Source organism: Procambarus clarkii, chromosome 25 (genome assembly GCF_040958095.1).
Source record: "Procambarus clarkii isolate CNS0578487 chromosome 25, FALCON_Pclarkii_2.0, whole genome shotgun sequence".
NCBI classification, from domain to species: Eukaryota; Metazoa; Arthropoda; class Malacostraca; order Decapoda; family Cambaridae; genus Procambarus; species Procambarus clarkii.
Window position 1 is genome coordinate 22,354,552 of NC_091174.1, and position 16,484 is coordinate 22,371,035.

At 42.4% G+C, this 16,484-nt stretch overlaps 1 protein-coding gene across 1 annotated transcript; it reads right to left on the reverse strand.

Moving 5' to 3' along the window:
- Positions 1–13,094: 13,094 nt before the first annotated feature.
- LOC138368457 (uncharacterized) lies at positions 13,095–14,860 on the reverse strand. The gene is made up of 3 exons (XM_069330974.1): positions 14,420–14,860; positions 13,973–14,269; positions 13,095–13,100 (listed from the first exon to the last, which is right to left on the reverse strand). The coding sequence occupies exons 1-3, from the start codon at positions 14,858–14,860 to the stop codon at positions 13,095–13,097; spliced, it is 744 nt and encodes a 247-aa protein (XP_069187075.1).
- Positions 14,861–16,484: the final 1,624 nt, after the last annotated feature.

The window sequence follows — 16,484 nt, forward strand, 5'->3', positions numbered from 1 at the left end:
TTCCAATGCAATGTTACACAAAATAATTAAATTAAAATAAAAATAAATCGAAATATATGAAAATTCAGTTTATCAATGCAATCGGAAACACTGAAATGGAATCGTAACATAATTAATATAGCGTGTGTTGCTCTTACGTTCAACAGATTGCACTTTTTAACAAAAAAAAAGCATGATTTACCTTTCACAGGTGTGGCATCTATATAGTAGATATATAAAAACACACGCATATTCGAATGGAACATTGTGACAAAATTTCAAAGCAATCAGTAAAGAACTTTCGGAGATTACAGCGTGTGTTGCTCTTACATCCAACAGATGGCGCTGTTTTAAAAAAAATGTTTTTCCCATCACAGACGTGACATCTATATAGTATGTATATAAAAACCCACTCGGATGCGAATGGAAGATTGTGTTAAAGTTTCAAAGCAAGCGGTGAAGAAATTTCGGAGATTACCGATTTTGAACAAACGAACATCTACATTTTTATTTATATAGATTTCCCATACAACGAGAGTCAGTCACACAGATATTTTTGGGCATCAGGCAGTCGGCCTTAGCAATTAAAAAGTAACACCTTTTTAAGTGTTAATTGTTCACATGTTGAGTACAGGTCAGGACACATCAGGTGACCGAGCTCTTAGCTAAGCTGATAATTGCAGATGGGTGACTGTGTTGTTTCCATCAAACAAGTCACTGTCTAGGTGTTGTAGGAAGATAGCCAGAGGCTATCTCCAGGTAAGCGGACTCTAGCTCCCGGTTCCCCCTTAAATACCTGTGGAACTGTACATTAGAGAGAGAGAAAGATACAGAGAGAGTGAGAGAGAAGCCTCGCTACACCAGAGAGGTTCCAGCAGCCAGACTGCTGAACACCCTGCAGCAGAGGCCAGGTGAGAACTCTGTCAGCCGTAACACACCCCTCCTCCCTACCAACTTAGTCTCAGAGACGTTGGTGAGTGAGCTTGTAAGGTTGACGTATATTGTGTTGTCAACTTATGTGTTGTGTGGTTTTCGGGGGCAGTCAGTCGTTGTTGCTCTCAATTGCTTGTGTAGTGACTCTAATTCTGCATTAATGTTCAAGAGAAATAGTGGAATCATGATACCCATAATAGTAAAAATATAAATGATTAACATACTTTTTAAATGGTCTTTAATTCTGATCCCTAGATTTTTGATAATGAAAGCTAGAGTGGAGAGCACTCGAGCGGAAATTCTTGACTATAGGATTACATGCTTACAGTTGATATGTGAAAAAATCAGATAATATTGTTGTGCAGGCAAGTTCCATTCCTTGTCTTATAATTAACTATTGAATAGATGGTGGCAGTACATTCTACTCTTCTTTTTTCTACCTAATTTCTCCCTCTTTCCTTCTCCTCCCGTGTTCTCTCATTCTAAAACTTTCCTTTTCTCCTGACCACCTCTCCACCTCCCTCACCCTATGAGTTTTTTCTTCATTTCTTTCTCCAATTTCCGATGCGTTACATTAAGACGTTGGATGACTTCTTAATGACCCGAGTGATCATTAAGACGTTGGATGCCCCGTAGGTCGTGTCCCCCGGGGGTGTCAAGAGGATCGGCGCCACGTCTGTGTTACCCAAGGAAGGACGAGGATACGTGAGCCAGGGAGCAGCCAAGGATGTGTTGACGGGACTTCAGTTTGCTAGCGACACGTGAAAGCTACAAACCACTGGAGATATATTTATTTCCAAGCTAAGGAACCTGCCCTCCCCTTCCCCCCCATGTACCCACCTCACCCAAACCAATAAAAAGCGAGGGGGATATGTCAAATGTTTCAACCACAAATAATCAAGTGTATCATAAAATTGTAGTTCATTAGTGTAGTGTTAAGAGTAAAGAAGTCTTTGAGAATGTAAGAAGCCCTTACGAAACGCTTCTAAGCGTCAAACCATCAATAAAAAATGAATTTTGGAGAATTGTTATTTTCATTACCACCGACAGTGAAGAAAAACATAAGAAATATCGAAAAAATTCGTGTTAGAATTATTAAAACACACACACACACACACACACACACACACACACACACACACACACACACACACACACACAGTGCAACAGCCACAGGGATTGGGGCACCACCCCCAAATTCTACCCAACAGACACCCAACCTGCCCCATCCCCTGTCAGCCCCCCACTAAGTACCCACCTAGGGCACCCTCCCCCCACCCACCCCCCTCCCCCCACTCACCCCCCTTCTCCCCCTCACCCCTCTCCCCAGGACCTCCCTTCTCCCCCATCCCCCATGCCCTCCCTTCTCCCACATGCCTTCCCGTCTCTCCCACCCCCATGCCCTCCCTTCTCCCCCTCCCCCCTAAGCCCCCCACTCTCCCCCACCCCACCTAAGTCTTCCCCTCTCCCCCACTCCCCTAAACCCTCCCCTCTTCCTCACCCACCTCAGCCCTCCCTTTTCCCCCACGCCCCCCAAGCCCTCCACCCTTTTCTCTCCCCCCAAGCCCCCCCATCTCCCCTATCCCCCACAGCCTCTCCTCCCCCCATGCTTCCCCAACCCTCCCTCTCTTACCCACCCCCTGTACCCTCCCCCTCTTATCCACCCCCTGTACCCTCCCCTCTTATCCACCCCCTGTACCCTCCCCCTCTTATCCACCCCCTGTACCCTCCCCCTCTCCCCCACCACCCCAAGCCCTCCCTCCTCCACCAATCCCCCCGTGCCAGGTCCCCCCAGCTCCCACTCACCCCAGATCCCAAAGGTCCCCCCCAGAAAAGAAGCAGAAGAGAGTCAGTTTCAGGGTGATGTACTCGAACATAGATGGGATCACAAGCAAGACAAGTGAACTAAGGGAAAGAGCACAAGAAGTTAACCCAGATGTAATCGGACTCACTGAAACAAAACTCTCTGGAATCATAACGAATGCCGTGTTTCCCCAGGAGTATACAGTAATAAGGAAAGAGAGGGAAGGTAGAGGAGGAGGCGGAGTGGCCCTACTCATGAGAAGGGAATGGAGTTTTAAGGAGATGGCCATCCCGGGCTGTGAGGAGTTCAGAGACTACATAGCAGGCACCATAACAATGGGAGGACCAAGAATAGTAGTAGCAGTAATATACAACCCTCCACCAAATGACAGGAGACCCAGTCAAGAGTATGAAAACAACAACAAGGCAGTTAACACTATAATTGAGAGGGCAGCCTCTGCTGCCTGTAGAAATAGATCCCACCTGCTCATCATGGGCGACTTCAATCACGGAAAGATTGACTGGGAGAACAAGGAACCGCATGGAGGCGAGGATACGTGGAGAGCCAAACTATTGGAGGTGGTGACAAGCAACTTTTTAACGCAGCATGTCGGAGAACCCACAAGGATGAGAGGCAATGACGAACCAGCGAGACTCGACCTAGTCTTCACTCTGAACGACTCCGACATAAGAGAAATCGGTTTTGAGGACCCAGTAGGAATGAGCGACCACAGTGTACTGGTGTTTGAGTACTTGATTGAAGAAGGGTTATTGAACTCGAGGAGGGATACCGAAACCAAAAGGTTAGCATACCGAAAGGGAAACTATGAGGGGATAAGAAAATTCCTAACAGATATAGCATGGGAAACAGAGCTCAGGGGAAAGACGGCCCAAGATATGATGGATTACATCACGCAGAAGTGCAAGGACGCAGCAAACAAGTTTGTCCCAGTCCAAAAGGAAAACAGAGAAATGAAGATGAGAAACCCATGGTTTAATCAAAGATGTAGGCTAGCTAAGCAGCAAAGTAAAAGGGCATGGAGAAACTATAGGAATAACAGGACACTGGAGAGCAGAGAAAGATACCAGAATGCCAGGAATGAATATGTCAGGATGAGAAGAGAGGCAGAAAGACAATACGAAAATGACATCGCAAGCAAGGCAAAGACTCAGCCTAAATTGTTGCATAGCCACATTAGGAGAAAAACAACAGTAAAGGAACAGGTTATGAGATTAAGGATAGGGGCGGAAGGATTCACTACAAATGACAAGGAAGTGTGTGAGGAATTGAATAAGAAATTCCAGGAGGTCTTCACCTTAGAACAAGGAGAAATTCCAGAGGTAAGTGAGGGAATAGCTAACCAGGAACCACTGGAAGAGTTTGAGATTACCAGTGGGGAAGTAAGGAAGTGTTTACAAGAGTTGGACGTGACGAAGGCTATAGGCCCAGATGGAATCTCCCCTTGGGTTCTAAAGGAAGGAGCAAGAGAACTGAGCCTACCACTCTCCATAGTGTATAACAAATCACTGGCAACAGGGGAACTGCCAGATACTTGGAAAGCAGCTAACGTAGTCCCGATATACAAGAAAGGGGATAGACAGGAGGCACTGAACTACAGGCCAGTGTCCCTAACCTGCATACCATGCAAGCTGATGGAGAAGATTGTGCGAAAAAAACTAGTGGAGCATCTGGAGCGAAGGAACTTTGTAACACAGCATCAACATGGGTTCAGGGATGGCAGGTCCTGCCTCACAGGGTTACTTGAATTCTACGACCAGGCAACAAAAATAAGGCAAGAAAGAGAAGGGTGGGCAGACTGCATATTTTTGGATTGTCAGAAAGCCTTTGATACAGTGCCACACAAGAGGCTAGTGCGAAAGTTGGAGATGCAGGCTGGAGTGAGAGGGAAGGTACTCCGGTGGATAGAGGAATACCTAAGCAACAGGAGACAACGAGTCTGTGTGAGGGGTGAGGTCTCAGATTGGCGAGACGTCACAAGTGGAGTCCCGCAGGGGTCAGTCCTTGGACCTATACTGTTTCTGGTATATGTAAATGATCTCCCAGAGGGTATAGATTCGTTCCTCTCAATGTTTGCCGACGATGCAAAAATTATGAGGAGGATTGAAACAGAGGATGATAGTAGGAGGCTACAAGATGACCTGGATAGACTGAGTGAATGGTCCAACAAATGGCTGTTGAAGTTCAACCCGAGTAAATGCAAAGTAATGAAACTAGGCAGTGGAAACAGGAGGCCAGGCACAGGATACAGAATAGGAGATGAAGTACTTAATGAAACAGACAGAGAGAAAGATCTAGGAGTTGATATCACACCAAACCTGTCTCCTGAAGCCCACATAAAGAGAATAACGTCTGCGGCATATGCGAGGCTGGCTAACATCAGAACGGCGTTCAGGAACCTGTGTAAGGAATCATTCAGAATCTTGTACACCACATATGTAAGACCAATCCTGGAGTATGCGGCCCCAGCATGGAGCCCGTACCTTGTCAAGCACAAGACGAAGCTGGAAAAAGTCCAAAGGTATGCTACTAGACTAGTCCCAGAACTAAGAGGCATGAGTTATGAGGAAAGGCTGCGGGAAATGCACCTCACGACACTGGAAGACAGAAGAGTAAGGGGAGACATGATCACAACCTACAAAATCCTCAGGGGAATCGACCGGGTAAACAAGGACGAACTTTTCAACACTGGTGGGACGCGAACAAGGGGACACAGGTGGAAGCTGAGTACCCAAATGAGCCACAGAGACGTTAGAAAGAACTTTTTCAGTGTCAGAGTAGTTAGCAAATGGAATGCATTAGGAAGTGATATGGTGGAGGCTGACTCCATTCACAGTTTCAAATGTAGATATGATAGAGCCCAATAGGCTCAGGAATCTGTACACCAGTTGATTGACGGTTGAGAGGCGGGACCAAAGAGCCAGAGCTCAACCCCCGCAAGCACAATTAGGTGAGTACAATTAGGTGAGTACACACATATATATATATATATATATATATATAAATATATATATATATATATATATATATATATATATATATATATATATATATATATATATATATATATATATATATATATATATATATATGTCGTACCTAGTAGCCAGAACGCACTTCTCAGCCTACTACGCAAGGCCAGATTTGCCTAATAAGCCAAGTTTTCCTGAATTAATATATTTTCTCTAATTTTTTTCTTATGAAATGATAAAGCTACACATTTCATTATGAAAGAGGTCAATTTTTTTTATTGGAGTTAGAATTAACGTAGATATATGACCGAACCTAACCAACCCTACCTAACCTAACCTAACCTATCTTTATAGGTTAGGTTAGGTTAGGTAGCCAAAAAAGGTAGGTTAGGTTAGGTTAGGTAGGTTAGGTAGTCGAAAAACAATTATTTCATGAAAACTTGGCTTATTAGGCAAATCGGGCCTTGTATAGTAGGCTGAGAAGTGCGTTCTGGCTACTAGGTACGACATATATATATATATATATATATATATATATATATATATATATATATATATATATATATATATATATATATATATATATATATATATATATATATATATATATATATATATATATATATATGTCGTACCTAGTAGCCAGAACGCACTTTTCAGCCTACTATGCAGGGCCCGATTTGCCTAATAAGCCAAGTTTTCATGAATTAATTGTTTTTCGACTACCTAACCTACCTAACCTAACCTAACCTAACTTTTTTGCCTACCTAACCTAACCTAACCTATAAAAATAGGTTAGGTTAGGTTAGGTAGGGTTGGTTAGGTTCGGTCATATATCTACGTTAATTTTAACTCCAATAAAAAAATTTGACCTCATACATAATAAAATGGGTAGTTTTATCATTTCATTAGGCAAATCGGGCCTTCCATAGTTGGCTGAGAAGTGAGTTCTGGCTACTAGGTACGACATATATATATATATATATATATATATATATATATATATATATATATATATATATATATATATATATATATATATATATATATATATATATATATATATATATATATATATATATATATATATATATATGTGTGTGTGTGTGTGTACTCACCTATTTGTGCTTGCGGGGGTTGAGCTTTGGCTCTTTGGTCCCGCCTCTCAACTGTCAATCAACTGGTGTACAGATTCCTGAGCCTACTGGGCTTTATCATATCTACATTTGACACTGTGTATGGAGTCAGCCTCCACCACATCACTGCCTAATGCATTCCACCTGTTAACTACTCTGACACTGAAAAAGTTCTTTCTAAAGTCCCTGTGGCTCATTTGGGTACTCAATTTCCAACTGTGTCCCCTTGTTCTCGTTCCACCAGTGTTGAATAGTTTATCCTTGTCTTTGTGTATGTGTGTGTGACAGTCGGATACTAGACACTTGAGTTCAGGAATAAAGATTTAATGAAATCGGGGAACATAGCCTCATGTTTCAAGAGGACCAGAGTAGAGAATCGAAGTCATTTCTTTCGCACTTGGCGTAGATGAGAACCCCGATGATCATGCACTCCCCCCATGCACTCGAGCAATAGCTCGAGTGCATGGGGCGGGGGGGGGGGGAGTTGTGTAAAACCCTGGTTTGTGCCTCGGAGAGGCTGCAGGATCCAGTAAGTTCAGTAGAACTTCGGTTTCAACTCCTTTTGACCATGTCGTAGCTCAGTCGATTAAGGCAGCGTCTGGGATGCTCTCGGACGCAGGTTCGAATCCTCGTCACGGCCCTTGTGGATTTGTTCATTTGATGCATCACGCAATTGTGATTTCTGTGTGTTGGATAGAAAGATAGATGGACAGATGGATGATTGGATAGATAGATAGATAGATGGATTGATTGATAGATAGACTGAAGGGAGACAGGCAATGCCAGGTAACTTGTTAGCATAATATGTCACATAACAGGGTCTAATCAGCCCGGATCTGTCAGTCCCACTTCCTTTGGATATAGAGCCCCTGAAAGCTACGTAACCACGATTCTTTTCAATACCCTTCCCCCTCTCAAACCATCCCCCTCCAAACCCTTCCCTAATGTTTTTGCCCATTCACACTCCCTTACCCCCCCCCCAACCCGTACCGTCCCTCCTCCTCCTCTCCCTTATCTCCCTACCCCAGCTTAGCCCCTATTCCCTTTCATAAAATATAATACTGGGAGGGGGAGAGGGAGGAGGGCTCCCGGCTTTGCTCGGGTCTGTAGGTCTCCCTTCTATCTATCTATCCATCGACCTGTATATCTATTCATCAATCAACTTCCTATGCATCTTATATACATCCTCTATTCATCCATCAAATTTCTATCCATCCATATATATACATTCTCTATTCACCCATCTTTTCATCCATCCATAATTAATGATATGATTTTCATCCTTCGGGGGCGAAGATGACCATGATTTCAATATATCAGGTCGAAGGTCGGTGGCTGTGTGTTAGATGATGAAGGATAAGACCATCTGGGTCCGGAAGGCTCGCCCACACACGGGGCATGTGTGGCCCGTTTCCTCAGGGACTCTGTAGTCCACCTATTTTCTACCGCACGGGCCCCTGTGGTGACTTTGCTTTTCCAAGTTAGGCGGTCCTGAGCAAGGGACTCTCAAGTATTCGTGTTTATGGACAGGTTTTCCGAGGGTCAACTTGAGGCAGTCCTTGAATTGTTTCTTATGCCCCACAACAGAACGTGTGCCCTGACATAATTCTCCATACGGCAGCAGCTGTTTAAGCAGTCGGCTGTTAGGCATTCTGACAATGGGACCTGCCCATTTGGCCTGAGTTTTCCTTAGGAGGGTGTAGACGCTGGGAATACCGGCCCCTTCCAGAACCTCCATGTCCGGGATTTTGTCCTGCCACATTGCTGTGGAGGAGTCTGCGGAGGGAGCTCAAGTGAAAGTGATTGAGCTGTTTGGTGTGTCTGCTGCAGACAGTCCATGTCTCACTGGCGTTGAGAAGGGTGGTGAGTACCACTGCACTTTAGACCTTCAGTTTGGTGGTAACTCTGAGGCCCTTCCAGTCTCAGACATTCTCATGGAATCATGGAATCCAAAAGGCAGTGCTGGCCTTGGCGATCCTGTTGTTGACTTCTGCGTCTATGTTCACCGCTCTTGAGAGTATGGTGCCAAGAGAGGTGAAGGTGTTGACTGTCTGCATGTCATACCGCATTACAGAGAAGTGCGGTTTCTGGTAGGGTATTCCGGGCACGGGTTGGTATATGACTTCAGTCTCTTTGATGCTGATGATAAGACCAAAGTTGTCACAGGCTTGTGAGAAGCAGCACATTTCGTGCTGCATCTTTTGCTCTGTGTAGGCGTTGAGGGCGCAGTCATCAGCGAAGAGGAAGTCTCTTATGACAGCTTTGTTTATTTTTGTAATGGCCTGTACGTGCCTGAGATCGAACAGCCCACCAACAGTCCTTTATCTGAAGGGTATTCCATCTCGCAATCACAGAAGGCGGCAGTGAACATGGTCGAGAATACCATGCTGAAAAGTGTTCGGGGCGAGAACACATCCCTGTTTCGGGTTGTTCGTCACTGGGATGGCTTTTGACTAATCTTCATCGTCCAATACTTTCGCCATCGTGGAACTGCTAGAGAATCGCAGTGAATTTACCGGGACCGCCAAACTTCTCCACTATCTACCAAAAGCCATCACTGTTGACCATATCTAGGGCCTGGGTCAGGTCGACGAAGGTCACGAAGAGGTCGCTATGTTGCTCTTGGCATTTTTCTTGGAGCTGGCGTGCAGTAAATATCATATCAGTTATTTTTTGTCATTTTATTAAATTTAGGTAGACAATTCACCTAATTGTTGCTTAGCAATTCAGTATGGAAGAGTATACTTCCTGAATCAACATATTAGGAGCCTACACTAGATTTGATAAGAAAATCAGGGGGAGCTTTGACGTGACTCGAATCCGTGACCAAAGAACTCTCAGCGCTGACATTACAACAACTTATAGCTTGCATTTAAATCGCAATAGGGTCCTCTTACCCCCTATTGCGTCCCTCGTTGATGAGAAAGAAACAATTGAGCAGTGGCAATTCTGGCTGGTGTTATGCCAATCACATTAAATAAAAAAAAGTAAAACAAAGTAAATGAAACTGCTTCTGACCTCTTTACGATGTGAGAGCTGCGGGTAAAATCCAAAAGAATGAAAAACTTTAAATATTTAATATAACAAAAATGACTAACAACAAATAAAACAATTCTCATATTCTACTTGGCATTACCACAATACAAAATGCAAAAGGAATATAAACATACATTTGACAGTTACGTTAATGGCAAAGAAAGGTGCAAAACACAATATGCAATAAGCTGTACACATCTATGGTTTCCGGGAAAGCAATAGTAGATGTTACTGCCTAGAGCACGAAGCGTATTCTGAGGTCTGGCCGGTGGTGAGCTGCTCATATATGCGGCCAGGCCTGGTGTAGATGGCGCTGATGTGCAGGTAACTATCGCCGGCAGTCTTAAACAAGCGGTTCAGCTGGTCGACCGGCGAGTGGAGTTGGCCCCAGACAGGTGTCTCGGTGTCTCCTGTACTTTAGGGGTACTTTAGGGAAGGGGGGCGGGTAGTGATGTCTTGTCTCGACACAGGCTTCTGAGCACGTATTGTTGGTGTTGATTTCTTATATTTGAGTATGCAGAGATGTTGTTGAATAGGCGGTAAAGGACTAACCAGGATCTCCTTGCCTAAGCAAGAGATTAGAGTAACATTTGATTATGAAATGTTAATTTTGTACAAATCTTTTTCTCGCCTTGGTTACCCCTTACATTTTATCAACTGTGCCTATTCTCAAGCTAAACGAAATTTCCTTCATGCTAAACCTGCTTCCAACACTATTAGTAATGAGCTCTGCCTTCCCTTTATATCTGAACTCAAAACTCTCACTAATACTGTTGGAATTGAGCACTACAGATGTTGGAAGTAGCATGATGGAGCAGATGCTCTTTTATTTATGATCTTGTAAATAGTAATTCATGTATCTAATAATTGTTTTGTTGTTGTTGTTGTTGGTTGAGAATAAAACCATATAGACGAAGATTGTTTCTCTTCAGCCTTCAACCACATCAGTGGCCACGAGGATTAAACACCTCAGGCAGAGTGCCTGGGTACGAGACGAGGTGTGAGGATCAAGAGAGAGCAGGGTACGTCGTGTGGACAGCTGGACGCTTCGCTTACAACAGTTGAGTTGTGCTACCACCGCGGCCATGGCTACGCCGCTCATTTCAATGGAGTCGTTTAACACTACCAAGATCTCGTTGGGCTCAGCTTGCTGGAGGCAAACTTTTAGTACGGGAAGATTAAGAAAGATACCAACAAGAAAGCGGTACTCTTAGTTTCACTGGGTTCGGAAGTGTATAGTGTTCTCCGGAATTTGTGTGCACCTGAGCTACCCCACACGAAGACCTATGAAGACCTGCTTAAACGTTATTATGTAGTGAAACCTTCATATCACAGGAGTTTGATGGATTTCCAGAAGCGAACGAAAAAGCAGCAGGAATCCATACAGGATTTATATCCAGAATTGAAGGCTTTGGCTAACCACTGCAACTTCGGAGCACAGTTTGACTGCAAGGTTAGGGACCAGTTGTTCATGGCAGTGGAAAATGAGATATATTTCCCTAACTGGTGGCAGAAAACTTGGATCTACAATCGATGACTTCATGGACAGTGCTCGAGAAGATATTGAACCTGGAAAGGACTTTTGGAAGTAAGACATCTACTCAGGAAATTATGGTCTTACAGGGGCCAGACCAGATGTAAACACTGTGGATACAATCACAATTTGAAACTTGCAAGTGCAAGTTTCGTGCCTATATATGCAACTTTTGTAACAAGGAGGGACACTTGCAGAGAGTGTGTAGGGAATATCTGAACAGGAACAACAAAGCCTGGGAGAGGAGACGACCAGGGAATGCAGGAAGAAGAGGTAGTGGTACTGTGGTCAAGGCAGTAGAGGAAGGTAAACCGTCTGAAGAAGCTGAAGGTGAGGAAAGCAGACTATATTCGGTCTGCTTTCCCCCCAATAACCTTTTCCTTAAATAACCCCACAAGGGGTTATTTAAGTATAAAAGACATCCTTTTGGATTCTTCTCGTCTCCAGCAATTTTTCAGAGTTTCATGTCCCAGTTGTGAGTAAACATTGAAGGTGTGGCTAGTTTTTTAGATGACATTATTGTATGTGGAGGGAATGAGGAAGTGCATGATGCTAGATTAGAACAAGTTTTGAATCTTTTGCAAAAGCACAATATGAAGATTAATAAGGGTAAAACAGCATTGAAGACCAAGGCCATTGAATACCTGGGAAACCATATTTCAGGAAAGGGCTTTACTCCTTCTCACAAAAATATAGCTGCTATAATAGATGCCCCAGCCCCTACATCATTTGGGGAAGTACAGTCTTTTGTTGGGATGGTTACATATTTTTGTAAGTTCGTGAAGAACTTTTCTACAAAATTAGCCCTCTTATCTTGAGGTTATCTTGAGATGATTTCGGGGCTTTAGTGTCCCCTCGGCCCGGTCCGCGACCAGGTCTCCACCCCCAGGAAGCAACCCGTGACAGCTGACTAACACCAGGTACCTATTTTACGGCTAGGTAACAGGGGGCATAAGGTGAAAGAAACTCTGCCCATTGTTTTTCGCCGGCGCCCGGGATAGAACCCGGGACCACAGGATCACAAGTCCAGCGTGCTGTCCGCTCGGCCGACCGGCTACCCTTGCATGAATTGTTGAAAAAAAGGGGCTGGATTTAAGTGGGTAGCAAGAGAGGAGAATGCCTCCAGGAATATTAAACAGGAATTGATCAATTCTCCAGTGCTCACTAATTTTACTGGTAGACTCCCTTTAAAACTGGTGGTAAATGCTTCCCCAGTAGCAGTGGGTTGTGTATTATTACAGGAAGTAAATGGTCAGGATAAAGTAGTATATTTTGCTAGCAACAAAATATCTCCCGTGGAACAGAATTATTCTCAGTTAGATAAAGAAGCTTTAGCTTTGGTATATGCTGTTAAAAAAATGAGGTATTTTCTTTTGGGGAGGAAATTTCTTGCTAGAACAGACCATAAACCCCTGCTAGGATTGTTTGGCAGAGGTAAGCAAATTCCAGTTAATGCCAGTGCTAGAATTCAAATTTGAACATTACTACTCTCGCAGTTTGAGTATGATTTAGAGTTTAAGGCAGGCAAGGATAATGTAGTAGCTGATTCATTAAGTGGATTGCCTGTGACAGAAGAATGGAATTCCAGTATTCCAGTGGAGTATGTTAACCTGGTGGAATCTATATCTTTTGATGATATTTCATTCCAGACTATTAGGAAGGCAACTGATTGAGATCCCAAATTAAATCTGTTGATGAAATATGTGAAATATGGTTGGAATGATAATTTATTATTGTCAGAATATGCTGCAGTAAAGGCTGACCTTAGTATTCACCAGGATGTACTCTTGTATAGGAATAGAGTGGTGGTGCCTGGGAAACTAGGATGTAAGATTTTGGAACAGCTGCATGTAGGCCATAATGGCATAAATGCTATGAAAGCAGAAGCTATAAGTTGGGTTTGGTGGCCAAAAATAGACCAGGATATTGCTGATGTAACAAAAAATTGTCATATTTGCTATAAGAATTATCAGAAACCACAGGTCCCAGTACTTTCTGGGCCATGCACTGAAAAGCCTGGTCTAGACTTCATATAGATTATGCTGGACCTATGGATAACAAATATTACCTGGTGGTGGTGGATTCATACACAAAATTTCTGGATGATCATGTGTGTAATTCCACCACATCATCTGTAACTTGTGAATTACTAAGGAAAACATTTTGTAATTTGGGATTACTAGACATGGTTGTGTCAGACAGTGCTCCTTATTTTGTTTCTGTGCAAATGGAGCATTTTTTTTTAGAAAAAATGGTAATAAACTTGTAACACCTGCCCCTTATAATCCCTCTTCAAATGGTCTAGCAGGGAGAGCAGTGAGATCTTTGAGATTCCTGTTAATGATATCTTTCAGGACAATTTCCTCCGTTTTATGAGTCATCGAAAAAAAGTTCCTGTAGTTTACAGGAACTGTAGTTCCTGTAGTAGAACAGTTTAATAGTGGGCTACAAGTGTTGTGTTAGTTGACTCCTCAGAGGTTGCATGGCGTTTCACCTTTCTTTTTATGACGTCTTCAACATATCCGTTAGAGAAGCCATTGTTGACTAGGACCTGCCTTACCCTACAGAGTTCTTCATCGACCTGCTTCCAACCACAGCTGTGAGTGTGAGCCCGGTTGACGTAAGCATTGACAACACTCCTCTTGTGCCTGTCTGGGCAGTCACCATTGGCATTAAGGCACATTCCTATGTCGGTTTCTTTAGTGTAGACTGCAGTGTGGAAGCCACCATTTCTTTCCGTGACTATTACATCTAAAAATGGCAGTGTCCCATCACTCTCTATCTCGTAAGTGAAACTTAACACAGAATTTTGCTCGAATGCCTCCTTCAGCTGCTGCAGACGTCTAACATTAGATACCTGCATAAAACTGTCGTCAATATACCTACAGTATATGGCGGGTTTTCAGTCCATGTCAACTAAGATCCCCCCCCCCCCCTGTTCTATGGTACCCATGTAGAAGTTTGCAAACAGGACACCTAGAGGAGAACCCATGGCGACCCCATCTACTTGCTTATACATGTGCACATCGGGACTCAAGAAGGGTGCCTCTTTAGTGCATTCTTGGAGTAACTTTATCAGTACGCTTTCTGGTATGTCAAGAGGAATACAAGCCGGATCACGATACACTCTGTACATCATCATCCTGATTGTTTCATCCACAGGTACGTTGGTAAGCAGCGACTCCACATCCAAAAAGGCTCTTATTTCTGTGGCCCGTGCTCCCCGCAGTAAGTCAATGAATTCCTTTGGAGACTTCAGTCTAAATGAACAAGGCACATAAGGTGTTAGCAGGCTGTTGAGTCGCTTAGCCAGTCTGTATGTGGGTGTGGGTATCTGGCTGATGATTGGCCGAAGTAGGTTTCCAGGCTTGTGGATCTTGACATTCCAATATGCATAACCAGGTCTGTAGTCTCCGATAACCTTTGGCAGGTGGAGTCCGGATTTCATGGCATTCAGTTTCGATCAATCTGTTTACATTCGTTTTCAATTCGGCAAGTGTCCTTCGTTACCATTTGGAATTTAGTTTGGTCGGATAGTATGAGGTTCATTTTTGCCAGATATTCGCCTTTTTTAAGAATTCAGGCTAAAGGCACAAGGCACATAAGGAGTCAGCAGGCTGTAGAGTCGCTTAGCCATGTGTATAACACTTTTATCATGAAGAACTCTCCAAATACCAAATATACGCCTTGAAAGAAACCAACGTTGTCTATGCCTTCACATGGCCACTTGGGGACCGTCAGCCGCAAAGATCTCAGTATGTAGACAAGACAACAACATCTCTTTCAAGGCGATTAACAATGCACAAACAACAGGACTCAATCAAGGAGCATATAATCTCAGACAACCAGAAAATCACCAGAGAAATCTTAACGAGCAACACAGAAATTATCGACATATACAACGATAACAGGAGACTTGTCATCAACGAAGCCCTACACATCAGCAAATCAAAACCAGAAATTAACACATTATTACATTCTACCCACTTCAAGACCCCGAGCCCGCACAGAAGCAAGAAGATAAATGTATACCCATGGTTATACATAGCCGAAAAAGTTAGGTTAGGTTAGGAAGTCGAAAAAACATTAATTCATGAAAACTTGGCTTATTAGGCAAATCGGGCCTTGCATAGTAGGCTGAGAAGTGCGTTCTGGCTACTAGATACGACATATATATATATATATATATATATATATATATATATATATATATATATATATATATATATATATATATATATATATATATATATATATATCGTATATATATATATATATATAGGCTTATATATAGTAGGCTTCCTAACCTAACCTATATATATATATATATATATATATATATATATATATATATATATATATATATATATATATATATATATATATATATATGTATATATATATATATATATATATATATATATATATATATATATATATATATATATATATATATATATATATATATATATATATATATATATATATATATATATATATATATATATATATATATATATATATTGGTGTATACTGGCCGCAGGTTTTCTTTCAAACATGTTTCATTGAATATGACCGCATATTCTGTGTTTATTATTTTCTGGTTTAGGGCTTCTATCCCTCTAACTATTTTCTTAGCATCAGGGCTTAATTGAAATAGGAGTTCTCCAAAACTCATTTTCGCACTTTTGAGGTGAAGAAAAGAAGTGATTTACTATAGAGTGTATTACACTTATATATAATTTGCACAACGTTTCGAACCTCCATGGTTCATTCTCAAGTGAACAGATCTTACAATACTAGTTGATTTTATACCCGCACTGGGTCAGGTGATAATACAATAAAGGTGAAAACATGGGGGGATACATAAGGGATAAATGTGAGGTGAAACATAGAGGCTGCAGAAGGCTTATTGGCCCATACGAGGCAGCTCCTATCTAAACACAAAGATTAATCCAGTGTAATTGGCCTATTATGCTGGACATTGTCTTCTGTGTTGGGAAGACAATGTCACACAAGACTAATTCGTGTTAGAATTATTAATCTTACTTTTTCGGTCATATTTAATAATA

What these genes read in the sequence shown, in the direction of transcription:
- LOC138368457 (XM_069330974.1), bottom strand. Translation starts at nt 14,860, where the DNA reads ATGAAATCCGGACTCCACCTGCCAAAGGTTATCGGAGACTACAGACCT. An exon ending in ATGTGCACATGTATAAGCAA is followed by an intron (nt 14,270 to 14,419) that starts GTAGATGGGGTC and finishes AGTTTTATGCAG; the next exon opens with GTATCTAATGTTAGACGTCT.